Here is a 20,609-nt window from a genome sequence, read left to right as displayed (position 1 = left end):
AATTGTATAACTCACTAGTCTTCTGCCCACAGCTTCGCCTATACGTAGAAATTCCGAATTTCATCTATATCGGTATCGGTTCAGCGGTTTAAGACGGAATTACTCCCGCATTTATAATACGAGCGTTTCTTTTATTTTTTGCCATTTTTATAAATTGTGATTTTTTTGCAACTTTTGTGTTATTTCTAGTCAGGATCGCGAGCCCTTTTCAACCTTATAGGAGAAAAAAGTGTCCTAAAATTTCCATACATTTTTCAAACTTTCCTTTTTGTTACCGCCATACAAAATATATGAGGAAATTGTAACACAAAATTAGGATCGAAAGAGCTCGTGATTCTGAGTAGAAATAACACAAAAGTGGCAAAAAAGGTCACAATATATAAAAGTGGCAAGAAATAAAAGAAACGCTCATACATTGTATTAGTAGGGAGTGGTAGGGATTGGTAGCGATACAATTTCATTTTTGACTAGACACAATGGCTGTTTCAAGACTTTCAAGTAAACAAATATCCGCCTCAAAGTTACATTCTGAGAACATGCGCAACATTAAGTGGCGGTGAATTCTTTCTTGCTTTGAATAAGTTTCGTTTTGCCTTCCACCCTGTCTATCCCACTCTCTTCTATCCCGGGATATAGATTATAGGTACATCAATAATTTAATGTATAAAAACATGTGTTGTATCGTATCATCAGTCGTTTTGACCGCTCATTAAGGATTCTCTAAGAACACTTGTAGGTACTTCAATATTACCAGAACTATTTTGCCAGACCCGCTGTCGTTTCTAATTAGACGTGTAATTGAGCAAATCATACCGCGTAACGAATGGGCCAGTTCGAATCTTGATTAATTGCTTCAATTAGTTGTCGTGTATCATGCTCGCCCCATTTATTGCGAGGTGTCTAAGTTTAAGTACCTATACCAATTTAATATAGATCCGCAACAAAGACTTTCTTACTGATTGGAATAAAATTGTTACAGAGCATGTGGGTAAATATGTTTTTATTATTTATTTTTCATTCGCTGATTCACTACTATGTGGTAAGTCAAACTAAATATTGGAGTAATTGATTTGAGTCAATCAGTCTTCTCTTGATCTTGTTTCAGTAAGGAAATGGCAGTCAGCCGTAAAAGTGCATGGCATTTATCAATGAATTCATTCATAATTAGGTCAGGAAATGAATGCTCAAAAAAAGTTACTGAGTCAAAAATTGTGTTCCTAGCATTTCCCTCTATACTTACCTTCTTATTGCTTAGCCTAAATTTATCTATGTAATTTCGAGGATCACTGTACTATCTTCATACAAAAGTGAGATTTTAATCATTAATCTAAATACATGTATGTATAACTAAAGTATGTAGTTACACTGTAAAATACTTACTGCGCTTAGCCTACGAGTGAATCAAGAGAGTGAAAAGACGACATGAGTTGGGTTGATTTTCGCATTCCGTAAAGATTTATGTCAACAAACCTTTATCAAAATCGTTGACAGCTTAGAGGTAGGTAATGTCAACTCAAAAATAAAGTCTCTTGTGCTATATTAGGTTAAGTAAGTAAATTATATCTGAGTACGAATTCCAAAGACCAAACCTACTCGTACTATATAAAAGCCTTTTTACAGCTTAGGGTTTTTTACGACAAACCGTGTGATGTGTGACGGACGTGACGGTAATGTGCGGATAACGGATTATACCACCATACCATCAATACTATGAATTCGGATGAAATTTTCAACACAGAAAATTTATAATCCAGAGCAAAAAATATTTTGGAGGGATGAATATCATAAGTTCCTGTGGTAGGTATATTTTTGAAGGGATGAATTTCACAAGTAGATATAGGTAGTCGTGGCTGGATCATAATATTTGTTTAATTATTGATGTACTGGTTGTACTGGTGATTATGGTTGAGATTGTTATAATTATAAGGAGCTAAAATGAAATGTTCTGTATGGGCTGAAGAATATTACATCTTCTAATTTAAAATGTATGGTAATTGGTAACCGCCTCTATGTATCTATCCGACTGACCAGCTACGGTATATAACAATATGATCTCGGTTAGAACGTCTTTGTTTGCATTTTAACAACTGGTAAATACTTAATGTACGAGTATAAAAATCAAATATCAAAAATCGGGTTTAAATATCAAATGTTAATTGCATGCACGCTTTATCTCCAGGCCGTTACGGATCAAAAACCAGTAGTGTCAGGACTATTTCTGGAGTTTAAGCTCATAATCAAACCTTTTATTATTATTAAATTAAAGCTACTATCAATAAATTAGGATCTCCATGTTTTCGGCACTCAGGTTTATAAATAATATTAAAGACTTGTCGGCGCGCCTAATAGAGGCTTCTGGTGACCAGAGGGTTACATATCAGAATACCGAAAACTGATTTACCTAATGTTGAATCACCTATGCTTGATTCACCTATTTTTAAATTACCTATCGATCATTTTACCTAAACATTGACTGACCTAAGTTTATAATACCTAAGCTCAAATAACCTAATGGACGAAACACCTAATGCACGATATACCTAATGCACGTTTTACCTACTGCACGTTTCACCTAAAGCTATTATACCTAATGCACGAATCACCTATAGCTGATATACCTAATGGACGATACACCTAAAGCTGATATACCTAATGAACGATGTACCTAAACTTGATTTACCTAATGGACGAAATACCTAAAACTGTTAAACCTATCGCACGAAATACCTAAAGTTGATATACTTCCTGAACGAATTACCTAATTTCGATATGCCTAATGCACGGAATACCTCAAGTCTATATACCTAGTACAAAATTCATATCATTTTGCCGAATGATCAAGTGGCAACTCCACCCAATAAATCGTATGATTTCCCAACCTTACAGTAGAAACTGTTTGTTTGGATAACAATTTAAAAATACACTTTTTGAAACGCTACTTTTTAGGTAGTAGAATGATTTCGTTAGTCTAATACAAAATTAGTTATGTTATCTTATCTTATCAAAAACAAAATTTTTGTAAGTTAACATCATGACGATGAATAAAAGTCGGTTTTGGCACTGTTTGGTCGTAGTTAACCTAACACGCTCCTCCTCGCTTTGCTCGTCATCGCACCTATCTCGACTTCTTGTATGTCCTAATAATATTCTACTAAACAATAATTATATTTTTGATTTTAGGTACATATTTCGTTCATTAAGTGCATCGACTTCAGGTATTTCGTGCATTAGGTGTATCAAATTTAGGTATTTCGTTCATTAGGTATGTTAACTTTAGGTAATGCGATCATTAGGTATACCGACTTTAGGTAATTCGTGCAGTAGGTATGTTAACTTTAGGCAATTCGATCATTAGGTATACCGAGTTTAGGTATTTCGTGCATTAGGTATACCAACATTAGGTGTTTCGTGTATTAGGTATATTAGCTTTAGGTATTTCGAGTATTAGGTGTTTCAACTTTAGGTAAATCGAGCATAGGTATTCTGAGCTTAGGTAAACCAATTGTAGGTGAAACGTGCAATAGGTAATTCATTCATTAGGTGTTATGAGCTTAGGTTAACTGATCAATAGGTATTTAAAAAAATAGGTGAAACGAGCATAGGTGATTCAACATTAGGTAAATAGATTTTCGGTATTCTGATATGTAACCATTTCACCCAGCGTATTAGTATCGCCATACAGCGGGGAAATACGGGCAGCCTTAGAAGGTTAGAGGCACCTTGCCTGTTGACGGCGATCTAGGCCAAATTTTTTATCTGTAGGTTTTTAAGTTTTATTATGTTTGTTTATTTCTTGTTTTCATCAATAAAGTATTTCTCCCTAAATAATATTAATATTATTATTGTCGCAAGCTCAGACACAGCAGCCCAGCCCTATACCTACCGTAACGAGTTGCTCCCCGTTTCTGGTGTAAATTGTACGGCGAGTAACTTTTTCAACGAGTTCCAAATACACCGTATCTGAAACTGAAAAGTTCCATTTAGCTTGAAATGCACGCGGTTTCTCGCTCGAGTAGGTACCTATGCTAACTTTCCATTCTCACTTTAAGCTACGCTTGTTTTTTGTATCGTTTACCGGGAGCCCCTAAACTATAATTTTAACTACAATGCAACTGCAGCAAAATTTACATTTTAAATTTAGATATATTTATTTTAAAAATGTTTATATAACTTTGAATACCTTCTAAAATAAACTAGTCGTATATACTTTGAAAACAAGGCCCATATTGTAAAAAATGCTAGTGATAATCCTGGTACTTTTCAGTTGTGACTAGCTTTAGTTAGTGCTTCCGGGATTGTTGTTTGTGTGTGATTTTTGCAGTTATATTAGTGAGATTTATATTTATTGCTTCCATATACTGAATAGAACTGTGTTTAGTTGAATAGCGAATGAGTATACTAGCAAACAAAACAATTTGCAGCGGAACGTGCGTGCTGAACATTTGTCTGTCCATTAAAAATGATAGAAGAGATATTTTTGCTCGATGATTTATAGGATGTTAAAAATGCATACAAAACTAATATTACGAGCCCCGATATATATTATGTTTTCGTCTAGCATTTTCTGTGGTTCCCCCATTTTTATAAAATAATGATAAAGATAAATAAAACAACAATTTTTAAGACTAATACTAATTTAAGTAGTTTAATTTAATATGGATATTGTACAATAACAAAATTATTATTAGGGTAGGAATTTAACAGATTTTGCTAGGGAAAATAACACGACTCTGCTAATGTGGCCACTGACAAATTTGTTTCATGCCACTGCATACAGAATTAAAAAAAAATATTATACGATCTAAATAAGCAACATTAAAACCTGTGAATGGTCGATGCGAAAACCAGTAAACTGTCATCCACCAGTGAGTGGTTAATGAGGTGTTGACGTATTTAGAGGTGAAATTGAACGCATTTAAGTATAGTTAGGCTCTTCTAGCGCCCAAAATTAGGTAGCGAGTTAGAGAAGGATAGCATACCATAAGAAACACAAAACACTTGGTATAAAATTTGTTGGTGTGGACCATTGATTCGGGAGCGACCGCCTAGTCCGAGATCAGTCTCGTTTTTTAAGAGGTTGTTTTGTAAAAGAAATTGTATCTTAGGTCTTTTTTATTGATTAATTTTTAAGATAAAAGTCTTCCTTTGATAATTAAATAGCAATTACCTCCAATAATCAATTAGTTTTATGGTGGTAAACAGTTTTAACCAGGAAGCTGGAAAACTGTCATTCTTCCGGAGTTTCATTACGTCTGGCCAAATGTTTTATACATTAGAATAATTTTATTGCTATATTCAAATAGCCTATATAACGCTGATTCTAACAATATGTGATTTAATATACTTTCAAACATAGAAAAGCTTAAATCTACGATTTTGTAAAATTTTCTTAATCTGCGCTGACCACCCACCGGGGCTCCGCCACTTGACTACTTTTCGCGTTTTCGATGGCGCCACTTGAAGGGCTATATCTACCTACATGTGTAAAAATATTAAAATAAATGTATTTTTTTCACTATACGAGTTCTTCTACGTATTATACTCCATGTATACTTAGTACAAAAGCGATGGAATAACGTGCTCAATTCTCCGAAAGGAAGCCGGAAGGAAAACAGAAAATTTTTTGTCTGTTTGTCTGTTTATCTGTTTATCTGTTTGTCTGTTTATTTGAACGCGCATCACGTGAAAACGGCTGAACGGATTTTGATGAAAACTTTACTAATCTGTCGAGAAAATTCCCGGCCAGGTTATAGGCTATAAAAATTCAACCCCTATAAGAGGGGGTAGCCACAACACTCGATTGACTTAAGTTTGCCCCTGAATCTTATGGCGCTACTTAGGAAGGAGGGGCAAACTTTTTTCAAATATGTGCTACCACTATTGAGTAAATGAGTACCCTGGTAAACTAACAGATGGCGCTGAATTTAATACTTTGTGACATGAATAAGCCACCGAGGAAAGATTTTGCCAAATTAAGTTTCAGAGGGGGTACGGATATCAACAAATATAATTGAATAATTATGTAGATTTAATATACTAATAATACAACAAAATTAAACGACAGTAAATTAATTGCCCCTCATTGCACAGTGCCATCTTTTGGGGAACTGAGTAAACATGAAGTAATCAAGAAAATTAAAAATGAGTTTACATAGTTACGTAGTGGCAAAAAGAATAGATAGTATAGAGGGGTCCTGTCATTGTCAATTTCGTAGTCACGGTACATTTACTGCCATCTATCGACACACGATTAAAACTTAAAATAAAATTGAAAATGTATAAAATAATCAAAATATGTTTACGGATAAATGATTCTTAATTTTTATTGTTCCATACTGACCCATGTTCTTTCACTGGTATGTGTTAAAATTGTTAAATACCAAACGGTGTCGTTAACGCCATCTAGCCGAGAATAGGCCAAAGGTAATGGCGCCATCTATTCGAGAATGACTTTTCCTTGGCCGTCCGAGGCACGTTTTTTTCTTAGACTTTATTTATCTTATACGGAGTTATATATATCTCTGGTAGTGTAAGTAAAATAAACACACATATCAACACGCGTATAATTGCATAATTATTTAAAATTATAAATTTTCTCTATTATGAATTATACCTAATCGTAATTATATCGCACCCATATCAAATCCATATTCATACGTAGGTATCGCCTCATTTAAGCACTTAATAATGGCCACGAAGGTGGGTACTTTGAGAAAAAAACATTGACCTCTGTCATTCGCAGTGCCGGATTAACCCTTTTAAGCAAAGTACCGGGGCACCAAAACCGTAGGCAAAAAAAAACGTGCAGGCTGCATCAGCATTGCAGTCGTCGTGGAGTAGGTACAGTCAACGATATAAATATGGGTGTACATCTCTTAGTCAGTCAGTCAGTCAGTGAATTAAGAACTATGGGACATATTTTTGAGTAAGTAGTCTACACCCATATTTTTACCGTTGACTGTACCTACATGAAACTTTTATACGTGTACATGTACCCATCTAATAACGAAGGGTCGTAGGGATCAAGTAAGAGAGTGAGGGTACGTAAGAACATCTACAACGTAGGCTTTCGATTTGACCTTACGCGGAGGCCCTTAAAGTCATGGAAAAAAATCTTGCTTTCGGGCTTGCGGCCAGCCAATTTTTTCGACATAGGTTACCGATTTTATAGCGAATTTTGCTTTCTTGCACGCCAGATTTGTCGGCCAAGCCGAGTTGCTCCTTAGCCGCGATCCTGAGACCTAACTGTCAAAGTGTTATAAGGGGCCCCGTGAAAGCCGAAAACTAAAAGCATCCTATCAAGTAGCGCTTTCGAGTGAAGCCAAAGAGCGAGCAGTAGAAGAGTCGTGATTACATGCATAGATTCTATTTCAAGCCACTCTTTTGCAGTTCGGCGTAAGGTCTTATGCGAGGTCTTCTGCCTTATGGAAAAGTTGATCTTCTGCCTTAATTACACTTGGGCTTGGATCCAAATCCAAGCTTTCCTCTTTCGCAGCTGGGCCTTCTGCCTTGCTCACACTTCACATTCACTTGGTCAATTCCAAGCTCTGCTTTCTTGCATCTTTTCTGTATGAAAACAACCTCGCTGAGACCCTTAAATCTATGCGAAGCTAGGCTGATAGAAAACTGTCCCATCCCTTCTCTGTATGAAATCCTGGATTCGCGCCTGGTTGGGACTAAAAGCAAAATGTACAACTGTCTATCAAATTGCGTTTTTTATATCGAAAAATTTTCGCGCTGGCTTCGCTCGCGTTTACAATTACATTATAAGATATGATAAAGGTGACATTCGGGTGGCGACTGCAGCAGCATTACTCTATTGCAACGTTACTACTGCAGCACTATCAATTTTCGTGATAAAATTATGTGGTTGATTTCCATACTAAAAGAAAAAATGTAGAACTGTCTATCAAATTGCGTTTTTATATCGAAAATTTTTCGCGCTCGCCTCGCTCGCGTTTTTAAATAACTTTCTAAGATATGGCGACTGCAGCAGCATTACTCTGTTGCAACATTACTGCTGCAGCACTGTCAATTTTCGTGATAAAATTCTTCTTCTTCCTCGCGTTATCCCGGCATTTTGCCACGGCTCATGGGAGCCTGGGGTCCGCTTGACAACTAATCCCATGTAATGTATGTGGGTAGACTCATATTTCTACAATAGAGGGTAGATTGCGCACCATGCCTGTCGATCGATTAAATGCAATACCGAACGTACGTGTTTTAGTGCTCTCCTCATATCCTGGATTCCCTGGGCCCTAGGCAGATATTTCTCAGTGGCGACGAGAACAATTGGACACTAGTGCATTTAAAAAGTGAAAAGTTATTGATAAACAGTGTACGACATGCCTGTGGGAAAACTCGGACCGTTTGACCTTGTCAATGACAATTGGGAACTGTATGTTGACCGTTTAGAACAATATTTCGTTGCAAACGATGTTAAAAGTGAAGTGAAAGTGGCTACGCTAATAACAGTGATGGGCGGGGACGCTTATGAACTAATGGTGAATCTGTGCACGCCCGCGAAACCCGCGACCAAAACTTACGACCAGCTGGTCGCGCTGATGAAAGGCCATTTAAATCCAAAGCCGAGTTTGCTCGCAGAACGTTTTAAATTCCGTCAGCGTGTGCAAAAGCGTGATGAAAATATTGCCAACTTTGTAACGGATCTTAAAAAATTAAGTAAGGACTGCAGTTTCACCGGGGACAATAGCTTGAAGGAGAACTTGAGGGATCAGTTCGTGTGCGGGCTGTTGAACGACGACATCAGACAGAAGCTGTTCACGGAGGACGACACGATCACGTTCGACCGGGCGTACAAGCTCGCCGTGTCCATGGAGGCGGCCGAGGTCAACGCGGCGCTAGTAGAAGACTGTGCTCGGAATCGAACCAGCGACAGTATACCAGCGAGCGCGACCACGTCGGTGCATCATGTGGGTCGGGCAGGCCGGGGCCGGGCGGCGGCGGACGGCGGTCGACCAGCGGCGGGAACAACGGCCCGCGGGAAGATAACGAGCGGCGGCGGCGGTCTAAGCGCCATGAGCGGAGCGGGTAGCGGAAAGATGCGAGGCTTCGGTCAAAACAATAACGCGGATTTCAATGGAGTGTGCAAGGTGTGCGGAGCAAAGCATGAAGCCGACAGATGTAAATTCAAGAAGTATGTCTGCCGAGTATGTAACCAAGAAGGACATTTAAAAAGGGTGTGTCCTAAGCTGCGGGGAAGTTCGTCCGTATACAACGTGACGGAAGAGAAGGTTGTGTATTTGGACCGTTCGGACAACAGCGACAGCGACGAGGTAAACAATTTTTCAATAGATAGCAGCGAGTCGTCTGTGTGTGAACCATACACCATAGATGTTAATATCGCGGGAAAGTGGTTAAATATGGAAATAGACACAGGTAGTGCAATTTCGTGCATAAGTTTAGAATGCTATAAAAAGTTGTTTACTCATTGCAAAATACAAAGAAGTCATTTAGTGTTGAATTTGTATACAGATATAAAGGTAAAACCTGTAGGTAAAATAACACCTAAAGTACAGTGTAATGGAATGTGTAAAGAATTAGACTTGCATGTTATTGAAAATGGCAAAACTAGCCTATTAGGTAGGCGTTGGATAAGGGCATTTAATATCATAGATAGGTCAAAATTGGAATGTAAACAAATTGCTAATGTAAACATGTTGTTTGATGAGACTGAATTCAGTTCCAGATACTGTGAGGTGTTTGCGGAGGGCTTGGGCCGGTTCACCGGGGGCACGGTCGGGTTCCACCTGCGGCCGGACGCGCGGCCGGTGTTCCTGCGCGCGCGCCCCCTGGCGTACGCGCTGCGCGAGCCGGTGGAGCGCGCGCTCGAGCAGATGGTGCGCGACGGCATCATCACGCCTGTCGCCACCTCCGACTGGGCCACGCCTATAGTGCCGGTAGTTAAAAAAGATGGCACCATAAGGGTATGTGCTGATTTTAAGTTAACGCTAAATAAATGTTTAGAAGTGGACCACTATCCTTTACCGAAAGTAGAAGATTTGCTAACTAAATTGCACGGGGGAAATAAGTTTACTAAATTAGACCTGTCGCAAGCTTACGCCCAGTTTGAATTGGATGAGTCTAAGAAATATACGGTGATTAACACCCATAAGGGTTTATTTATGTACAATAGACTGATATATGGGCTAGCGTCTAGTCCTGGTATTTTCCAGAGAAAACTCGAGCAATTGTTTGCGGATATGCCTCGTGTAGGTGTCTTTCTAGACGATTTGATTATAACAGGGGTCGATGACCGATCACATATAGACACGCTTCACGAAGTGTTTGAAAGGTTAAGGAAATATGGTCTAAGAGTTAAAAAAGATAAATGTACGTTTTTTGCGGACTCGGTAACATATCTCGGATTTGTAATTAGTAAGCAAGGTGTTCATACATGCCCTGAAAAGATTGAAGCGATCAAACAGGTACCGGTTCCAAATAATGTGGCAGAATTACGATCATTCTTAGGGTTAGTGATGTATTACGCGAAGTTCGTACGCAATATAAGCACTATACTAGCGCCTCTGTATGCACTTTTGCGGAAAGATGTGAAGTATGAGTGGAGTGAAGCTTGCATGCGCGCGTTTAGTGAGGTAAAGCAAATGTTGATTTCTGGCGATATATTGGCGCATTATTCGCCAGATCTTCCTATAATTCTGACCACTGATGCGAGCAGTGTAGGCGTCGGCGCGGTGATTTCGCACCTTGTGCCCGGCGCCGGCGACACTAGCGCCACCGAGCGGCCAATAGCGTACTCATCGCGGGTGCTCAACGCCGCAGAGAAGTCGTATTCGCAAATTGAACGGGAGGCACTTTCAATAATTTATGGGGTCCGAAAGTTTCACCAATACTTATATGGTAGAAAGTTTATTCTTAGAACAGACCATAAGCCTTTGGTGACAATTTTCGGCGATAAAGTAACCCACCCGTAATGGCTGCAAGTCGTATGCAGAGGTGGGCGGTTATTTTAGCTGGTTACGATTATACTATCGAGTATGTGCGTAGTGACGGGAACGCGGCCGACGCTTTATCTCGCTTACCGGTGGGTAAGGAGAAAAGCCAGCGTAAGGAAGTCACATATTTAAATTTTATCCAAAACTTCTTACCGATTACGAGGAAAATGGTTCAAGATAACGTTAGTAAGGATGAAGTACTAAAGAAAATATTTCTGTTTCTACTGTCCGGCTGGCCTAGCAGTTGTGACGATGACGCACTTAAGCCGTATTACCTGCGCCGCAATGAATTATATATAGACCGGGGTTGTATAATTTGGGGTTACAGGCTAGTAGTACCAGAGGCTTTGAGAAATCACTTACTCAAAGAGTTACATGTTGGTCATTTAGGTATCGTGAAAATGAAGAGTCTCGCCCGTAGCGTGATGTGGTGGCCTGGAATAGACAGGGACATCGAAGAGTTAGGTAAGCAGTGCACGACGTGTGCTCTAGAGGGCGCCGCACCCCCGCGAGTGCCGCCACAGCCGTGGCCGTATAACCCGGAGCCCTGGTCGCGATTACATATTGACTTTCTGGGACCTTTTCAGGGTGAAACTTTTTTAGTCATTATAGATTCAACGACGAAATGGTTAGAAATATTCAAAATGACTAAAACTACAGCTAGGGGAGTTATTAAATCGTTACGGGAAACGTTTGCTCGTTTTGGACTGCCTTTGGAAGTAGTTTCGGACAACGGTCCTCCGTTTACGTCTAAGGAATACGCACATTTTATGGACAGTAACGGTATCAAAATGACGTTTACGCCAGCTTACCACCCAGCCTCCAATGGCGCTGCAGAAAATGCGGTTAAGTTATGCAAGCGAGCCATTAAAAAGGCACTTCGAGATGGTTGTGATGTGGATGAAGCTCTTCAAGCATATCTCATGATGTACAGGAACGTTGAACATAGTTCTACAGGGTCTGCCCCAGCTATGTTGTTGCAACGTAGACGACTACGATCGAGGCTAGATTTATTAAGGGGTACTCGGCAGATCGAGTCTAGGGTACAGCAAGCTCAAGATAAACAAGTGTTTAACGCGGGAGGGAAACCTAGGGAACTTAATGTGGGCGATTCTGTGTGGGCGCGAGATCATGCCGGGGGAAGCTGGTTAAGTGGTCAAGTTAAGGAGAAAGTAGGTTCCCGGAATTTTATTATAGCTAGGGAAAGTGGTCCACAACTAAAAAGACATTTAGATCAGATTAAAAGAAGACGTAGCAGTTACGCAGTGACCCTGTCGGATGTGTCGGAGGCGGCGCCAGGCGAGGAATCCGCGGTTAATGAGACTGAGGCGAGTCAGGGTTCGCGCGCGCCGGAATCTGTGGTTGAACCCGATCTTAAGGAACCACCGCAGCCATCTGTAGAGACCGTGTCCCGGAACACAGTGCCCAGGCACACGGAATGTAATGAGTCCCCTGCGGACCGACCCAAGCGCATTCGTAAACCCGTGCTAAGATATGGCTTCGAGTTTGATTAAATTATTATGTGTCCTAGTTCCTAGTATTAAGCGACTCGTACACTAGTAAGTAGTTACAAGGAAAACATGTATTAGTAATTAAGGGTGGAGGTGTAATGTATGTGGGTAGACTCATATTTCTACAATAGAGGGTAGATTGCGCACCATGCCTGTCGATCGATTAAATGCAATACCGAACGTACGTGTTTTAGTGCTCTCCTCATATCCTGGATTCCCTGGGCCCTAGGCAGATATTTCTCAGATTTGACATAGGCACAAGTTTTTACGAAAGCGAGTGCCATCTGACCTTCCAACCCAGAGGGAAAACTAGGCCTTATTGGGATTAGTCCGGTTTCCTCACGATGTTTTTCTTCACCGAAAAGCAACTGGTAAATATCAAATGATAATTCGTACATAAATTCCGAAAAACTCATTGGTACGAGCCGGGGTTTGAACCCGTGACCTCCAGATTGAAAGTCGCACGCTCTTACCGCTAGGCCATCAGTGCAGTGCAGTCTCTGATGGGCTTGGTACACGTACCGAGTAGAGTGGTGAGACAGTAAAACGAAGTATGGAATTTGTACTCGGCCGAGTAAAAATTTCATACTTCGTTTTACTGTCTCGCCACTCAACTCGGTACGTGCGATCCTGGCAATAATTTTCGTGATAAAATTATGAGACTGATTTCCATACTAAACGTAAAAATGTACAACTGTCTATCAAATTGCGTTTTTATATCGAAAAATTTTCGCGCTTGCTTCGCTCGCGTTTTCAAAAACTTTCTAAGATATGGCGACTACAACAGCATTACTCTGTTGCAACAGTACTGCTGCAGCACTGTTAATTTTCGTGATAAAATTATGTGACTGATTTCCATACTAAAAGTAAAAATGTACAACTGTCTATCACATTGCGTTTTTATATCGAAAAAATTTCGCGCTCGCTTCGCTCGCGTTTTCAATTACTTTCTAAGATATGGCGACTGCAGCAGCATTACTCTGTTACAACGTTACTGCTGCAGCACTGTCAATTTTCGTGATAAAATTATGTGACTGATTTCCATACTAAAAGACAAAATTTACAACTCTCTATCAAATTGCGTTTTTATATCCAAAAATTTTCGCGCTCGCTTCGCTCGCGTTTTCAAAAACTTTCTAAGATATGGCGACTACAGCAGCATTACTCTGTTGCAACAGTACTGCTGCAGCACTGTTAATTTTCGTGATAAAATTATGTGACTGATTTCCATACTAAAAGTAAAAATGTACAACTGTCTATCACATTGCGTTTTTATATCGAAAAAATTTCGCGCTCGCTTCGCTCGCGTTTTCGATTACTTTCTAAGATATGGCGACTGCAGCAGCATTACTCTGTTGCAACGTTACTGCTGCAGCACTGTCAATTTTCGTAATAAAATTATGTGACTGATTTCCATACTAAAAGACAAAATTTACAACTCTCTATCAAATTGCGTTTTTATATCCAAAAATTTTCGCGCTCGCTTCGCTGGCGTTTTCAATTACTTTCTAAGATATGGCGACTGCAACAGCATTACTCTGTTGCAACATTACTGCTGCAGCACTGCCAATCTTCGTGATAAAATTATGTGACTGATTTAGATACTAAAAGTAAAAATGTACAACTGTCTATCAAATTGCGTTTTTATGTACCCTAAGTACTACGTATAATATGTTGCCACGCCCTTGTAGGGTCCATGCTGTACCCAATTATTTTTTTTTTTTAACACCTTTGTAAACCATGGATGCAATAAATGATTATGATTATGATTATGATTATTATCTCGAAAAATTTTGATTTCCATTCTCAGCTGTAATGCGGCAATGAACGTCACTCAACTTACCAAAAAAAATCAATGTAATCTCGATGACCCCAGGGAGAGGGGGCACCATGGTCTAGAAATGCTTAGGGCATCAAAATATCTTAATCCGGCACTGGTCGTTTGCGGAGTCAAACGATTTGGGACTCGCATTTTATACGCGTTACCATGCCTTCCCGAAAAGAATCGAATCATTCGCGAAAGTCTCGCAACGCATTGGCTTACAAGGGGCACGTGGTCTTCCTCAGGAGTCTGAAGAAGACCACGGTGAGTGGGTGGCGCTCTAGCCAGGCAGGCCGCTTCGCTTTCGCTCGCGCGCGTATGCCTTACTGTATCGTCCGATATACAACTACTTACTATTCTGTCGTTTAAATCACGTGTAAAATTTGAATAAGGGCGAAAAAAGATATTGATTTTGGAGTGTAGGTTTATTTAGTGGTACCTAATTGTAAAATGATCCTATTTTTTTTTTGTATTAATTGTAAAATATTTTATCTGGACTACAGTCCTCTAGCATATCCATCTGTCAACTTTACTTCAAGTTCCGCCTCCAGGGGAGAGGGACAGAAATTAGGATTAGAAATTAGCCGCTTACTGACACAGACCGAATTCCACGCGGGCGGAGCCGCGGGCACAGCTAGTATACTATATGTAAGATACTACTCGTAGGTACAATATATTATGTATCATGTAGCTATCTCTTCATTGTATCAGACACACACATCTTTATATATAAACGCGAGCGGCTTTGACGGTAGAAACAAATTAAATTATGCTCAAACAAAAGAGCGTAAAAAAATAACACTTTTGAATCGACAACATATATCCGCAAAATTCGTATTGTCGCGTATTTTGCATTTAAAAGTGAAAAAATTTCGACAATCAATGCTAAAGGCTCAATTTGTTGGTTGAGATTTGACAGCTATGGATGCGTTCAGAATATGTTGCATGTTAGTTAGCTGGATTGTAACCGCGAACACCGAAGTTCGCAAATTATCTCTGTCATTCTTTCTAATTACGCCTAAAAAGGCGTCGACGGGATGACCAAATCGACCGAAAAGAAATTGGCGTCAATCTCATCTTGCACCCATCCCATTTATTCTGACATTGAAGCGCTCTAAAGAGGAATTTGAGTTTTCGAACGGTCTTCTGTCACGTCAACGTCATTACATTGTGTTGAATAATTGAGTGTTGAAATGTTGAAATCTAAACTAAATAAAATCAGTTAGGCCTGAAATCACCCTGAAATGTGTAGTTTGAAGTGTAAAAATTGTATAAATAACGATAAACAGTGATTTACATTACGTTTTGTACTTACCAGCCTTTGTAGAAACCGAAGTTACAAGTTTAACGGATGTTAAAATTTGGATTTAACCTGGGCGAGTAAGTATTTGTTTTATTATTTTGTTAGTTTATAAGACAATAGTTCTCATTGTATTGCATATGTGAGACACATTAGCATTACATGTTACAAAGTTCATAACTTATAGCGTCGTGAGCAACGTCCAATTTCTCTTTACTTAACGTATGAGATAGTTTACACCTACATACATTACCTTATAATCAGTATTATGTATGTAGTGTCAACACTTTAAATATATTTGACAAATAAATAAAAATAAATATTATAGGGACATTCTTACACAAATCTCAGTCTCTTTGGAAGTACCTACTTAAATACATAGAAAACATCCATGACTCGGGAACAAATATCTGGGCTCATAATACAATTAAATGCACTTACCATGATTCAAACCCAAGACCATTGGCTTCATAGGCAAGGTCACCACGCACCAGGCCAGACCGGACAAACATTTTATATTGAATATGTCTACTAAGTTGTATTTAATTTCAGAAAGGCTTCAAACATGGCACTGCTAGCCACCTGGACGGAAAGCAACCTTGAAGGAGTTTGCATGACAAACTAATAAGTGAGCGAGATGAAAGTGAAGTGAGAAGAAGTCACAAAAGTAATTCAAAGAAAGTCTCGAGTTAAAGAACCGGCTGACTCCACTCTGATTATATGGAAAACAGTGTGAACAACTACAGTGTATGGTGGACATATTTGATATGTGTGCTTTAGACTAGCTTCAAAGAATCAAACTTGAGGCGTATCAGTGAATCGGAAAGTGAATTGAATGAAGCTAATTTATTAATAAGTGATCTCCGGAGACAATGTAAGTTGAATATAAGGTTAAAAGATAATAAGATATATACATAGATAGTATATATAATAAGATATATTTTATGCTTATTCAAATAAAAGTGTAAATAACAACTTCAGAGTTTGACTTTAATAAATAGTCAGGTGACAACTAAAACAATATACTGCTAAAATTTCAGAGTCATAGTGAAGCTTAGTACATAGTAAACAAGGTTGATTTTTAGAGTTCTGTACACAAAAGATAAATACGGGACCCCCCGGGAGACGGGACGGGGAGGGCAATGGGACGGGACTAAGACTTCACTGTCCTATTAACACAAAACAAATTATTTTCAGAAAATATTTAATTTAGGCTCAGGGATGGCCAGGGGGCACCATAAGCCTTCAGTAAGTAGTGCATATACTTGGAAAAATTCGACCTATGCCGCTGGGGCCCGGTGGCCGAATGGCACAGGCACCTGCTGCTATAGCAGGGGATGCTGGTTCGATTCCAGCCTGGGGCACTGGAGGCCATGATCACTTTTTAGGGTTCCATACCCAAAGGGTAATAACGGGACCCTATTACTAAGGCTCCGCTGTCCATCCGTCTGTCTGTCACCATGATCTCATGAACCGTGATAACTAGACAGTAGAAATTTTCACAAATGATGTATTTATGTTGCCGCTATAACAACAAATACTAAAAACAAAATTAAATAAATATTTAACCGGGGCCAATGCTAGACTGGATATGACAAATGAAATGAGTAAGTTTTTATTCATATGTTTTAAAATGCCATGTTGGTGGCAAACAAGCATACAAAGCTGTTAGTGCCGATGGTAAGTGGGACTTTAGACTAGATCTCTGCATCTCCAAGGGACTTACATTGCTGACGGGTTACAAATCTATACACTCTTATTAGGGTTCCATACCCGAAGGGTAAAAACGGGACCCTATTACTAAGACTCCTCTGTCCGTCTGCATGTCATCAGGTTGTATCTCATGAAACGTGATAGCTAGACGGTTGAAATTGCCACAGATATTGTATTTCTGTTGCCGCTATAACAACAAATACTAAAAACAGAATAAAATAAATAAAGTGGGGCTCTCATGCAATAAACGTGATTTTTCTGCCGTTTTGTGCGTAATGGTACGGAACCTTGCGTGCGCGAGTCCGACTCGCACTTGGCCGGTTTTTCTTAGTAGGTATATGACATTTATTCAGTTTACTTCACTGTCCGTCTGTCTGTCTGTCACCAGGCTGTATCCCATGAACCGTGATAGGTAGCTAGGCAGTTGAAATTTTCACAGATGATGTATTTCTGTTGCCGCTATAAGAACAAATACTAAAAAGTATGGAACCCTTCGTGCGCGATTCCGACTCGCACTTAGCCGGTTTTCTTAGTATATGACATTTAAGGCTCCGTCACACAGGCGCGTTTTGCGGGCGGCGCATGAGCGGGGCGCGCCGCTTTTTCATATAAAACGCTCACGCCCCGCCTGGAAAACGCGCCTGTGTGACGGAACCTTTATTTCAGTTTACTCCACTGTCCATCTGTCTGTCTGTCACCAGGCTGTATCTTATGAACCGTGATAGCTAGACTGTTGAAATTTTCACAGATGATGTATTTCTGTTGCCGTATACTAAAAAGTACGGAACCCTCCTCGGTGGGCGAGTCCGACTCGCACTTATCCAGGTTTTGTTTATTTTTTTTTGTAATCGAATTTAATATTTAACGGACAGGCTTTAATATTAAAGAATGAAATCGTAGTCATAATTTCCATATGTACTTTTATTTTAGTGCCATGAAGGGTAGGTACAAAAGGGTTCCCTCTTTTGAGATTGTAAAGTGGGTTAGGTTATAAATGCGGCTTTTACAGAACCGATCTGCGATCAGAACAGTGGGTCAGGTTAGAGCTGTAATCCTTATAGAACCAAACTGCAACCAGAAGTGGGTTAGGTTAGGTTAGAACTGCGACCCTTACAGAACCGAACTGTTACCAGAAAAGTGGGTTAGGTTAGGTTTTTTAATTACATATTTGTTTTTAGATATATCGAAATAGTAAGTTTTTAGAGTTATAACTGTATGTTACGGATTTAAAGTTTTCTGAGATGAGATAGGTATGTAACCGCCATGATGAAGGTTTGAAGTCTAAAAGTAAATAATTACTCAATTCAAAATGAGTATCTATTATTATTATTTATTTTACCCGAGCGAAGCCGGGTTTTCATCTAGTTGATATCAAGTTGATATCTGTTACAGTCAAGGGAAATTCAGGCGTGAGATAGATACAAAACCAATACGTACTTACCTAAAGGATTGGTGTGTTCTTGCACTTTGCGTATTGCACATGTAAGTGATGTAATTATTGCATGCGTGTATTGCACAAAACACTGCGCCGATAATTTGAACAAGGCCCGTCCACTGTCCGTATTCCGGTTATTGGCTCAGCGATCCGGAAATCTTACTCAAAGCCAACTTTCATCTTGTAAACATAATCAAGAACCTAAGATGCATGTAGCCATCCACTGGACCGGTGAATTTAAGTCAAAAGGAGCGGTCAACTTGGCTGATGGTGATACTAACTAAATACATTATACTTAAGTGCTAAATACATTATGGGTGTCCATGCATAGGCTATATTTCGGACCGCGCTGGCGGACGTATTTAAATAAGATTGTAAATATATTAGTGCGTCTTGTTTGCACATACGCAATGTTATGGCTATTCGATGCACTTAATATTTATACTTGGTTGGGGTTATTTTTTTTGTAGGTATTGCATCAATGTCTTTACATTCAGCTTAATAAAGAGGAAATAAAAACACATCTCAAAAATGATTATTGGAGATTCAATCACTACACCTTATAAAACAAATCACCCCGACGCGTCTGTCTATTTGTGTGTTTGTATGTTCGCGATAAACTCAAAAATACTGAACGGATTTTTATTTGGTTTTCACCTATCAATAGAGTGATTCTTGAGGAACGTTATGTATAATTTGTTAGTTTAACCCGTGCGAAGCTGGGGCGGGTCAGGAAGTAATAAGGTTAAGTTTCCTTTTAAAATTTTGGTGACGTATTGCAGGTACCAAACGACATAGGTAGGTATCACATACGGTAAACAAGCGGACTTGTCCTAATAGAAGGTAAGCATTTGTCTTAGTTTATACATAAATAATATACAGTCCTGTAATCTTGGTAGGTATTATATCACATGACCATATTAAAAATTCATTTTTGATTATGAATTATACCACGACATACGAGTAAAATTTCGGACTGGGAGCTTCCGGGGCTTATTTTTCTATGACATGACAGGCGATCACGTGATGCTTTCCATAGAAAATGATGCACCGGAAGCTCCGGCCCGGACACGGCCCGATATAACGTGAGTCATCCTTAAGAATACCTACTTATTTAAAACTGATAAGTTATAAGTTAGTAGTTAGATTTTGAATATAACGGTCTAATTCATGATGATGACTCATGATGCTTGCAACCAATTGGAAGCATGGTTCTCAGCAAATGGGCTATTGCTTAATTATTCTAAATCAAACGTTATGTTGTTTTCTGGTCGAAAGGTTCAACTGCCACCGTGCATGGCTAACTTTCCGATGCCCATGTGCGAAAAGAGTGAGTTCTTAGGGTTTATGATTGACAACACTCTAAATCGGAAGTGCCATGTAGACAACCTTTGCGATCGATTGGGTGGTACGTCGTTTGCGTTGAGGAAACTGAATCCACTTATCACAGCAGAAGCCTTAAAGCAGGTGTACTTTGCGCATTTCCACTCTATCATGGCATACGGCTCACTACTCTGGGGCAATTCAACAGATGCAAAAAGAGTTCTGATAATGCAGAAACGCGCAATATGTACACTTGCCGGTGTGAAAGACAGGCACCCTTGTAAAGAGCTTTTTGGTTCTCAACGTATAATGACGCACTACTCACAATACCTGTTCGATGTACTGATATATGTAAGACAGAATATATCCCAATTTGCACGCATTAACTTTCCGGGCAAACTACTTCGAGCTGCAGGGCGTCTGAAAACAGTTCCCCGTCGCATGGCACTTTCAAGAAAGAACCCACGAGTCATCGGCCCGACTTACTACGAGCACCTACCTGCCGATCTGAGAAATGAGCCGTGTGACG

At 39.5% G+C, this 20,609-nt stretch overlaps 2 protein-coding genes across 2 annotated transcripts; both read left to right on the top strand.

Moving 5' to 3' along the window:
- Positions 1-8,133: 8,133 nt before the first annotated feature.
- On the top strand, positions 8,134-10,677 carry LOC134791562 (uncharacterized). Its single transcript, XM_063762611.1, has 3 exons — positions 8,134-9,296; positions 9,732-9,947; positions 10,666-10,677. Exons 1-3 carry the CDS (start codon positions 8,346-8,348, stop codon positions 10,675-10,677), a joined length of 1,179 nt encoding a protein of 392 aa, XP_063618681.1. The 5' UTR covers positions 8,134-8,345.
- Positions 9,043-12,667, top strand: LOC134791473 (uncharacterized protein K02A2.6-like). Its single transcript, XM_063762505.1, has 2 exons — positions 9,043-9,296; positions 9,704-12,667. Exon 2 carries the CDS (start codon positions 10,955-10,957, stop codon positions 12,488-12,490), a length of 1,536 nt encoding a protein of 511 aa, XP_063618575.1. The 5' UTR covers positions 9,043-9,296; positions 9,704-10,954; the 3' UTR covers positions 12,491-12,667.
- Positions 12,668-20,609: the final 7,942 nt, after the last annotated feature.

The sequence above is a fragment of the Cydia splendana genome, chromosome 6 (assembly GCF_910591565.1).
Source record: "Cydia splendana chromosome 6, ilCydSple1.2, whole genome shotgun sequence".
NCBI classification, from domain to species: domain Eukaryota; kingdom Metazoa; phylum Arthropoda; class Insecta; order Lepidoptera; family Tortricidae; genus Cydia; species Cydia splendana.
Note: the sequence above shows the minus strand (reverse complement) of the source record. Positions and strands in the feature narration are given on the sequence as shown.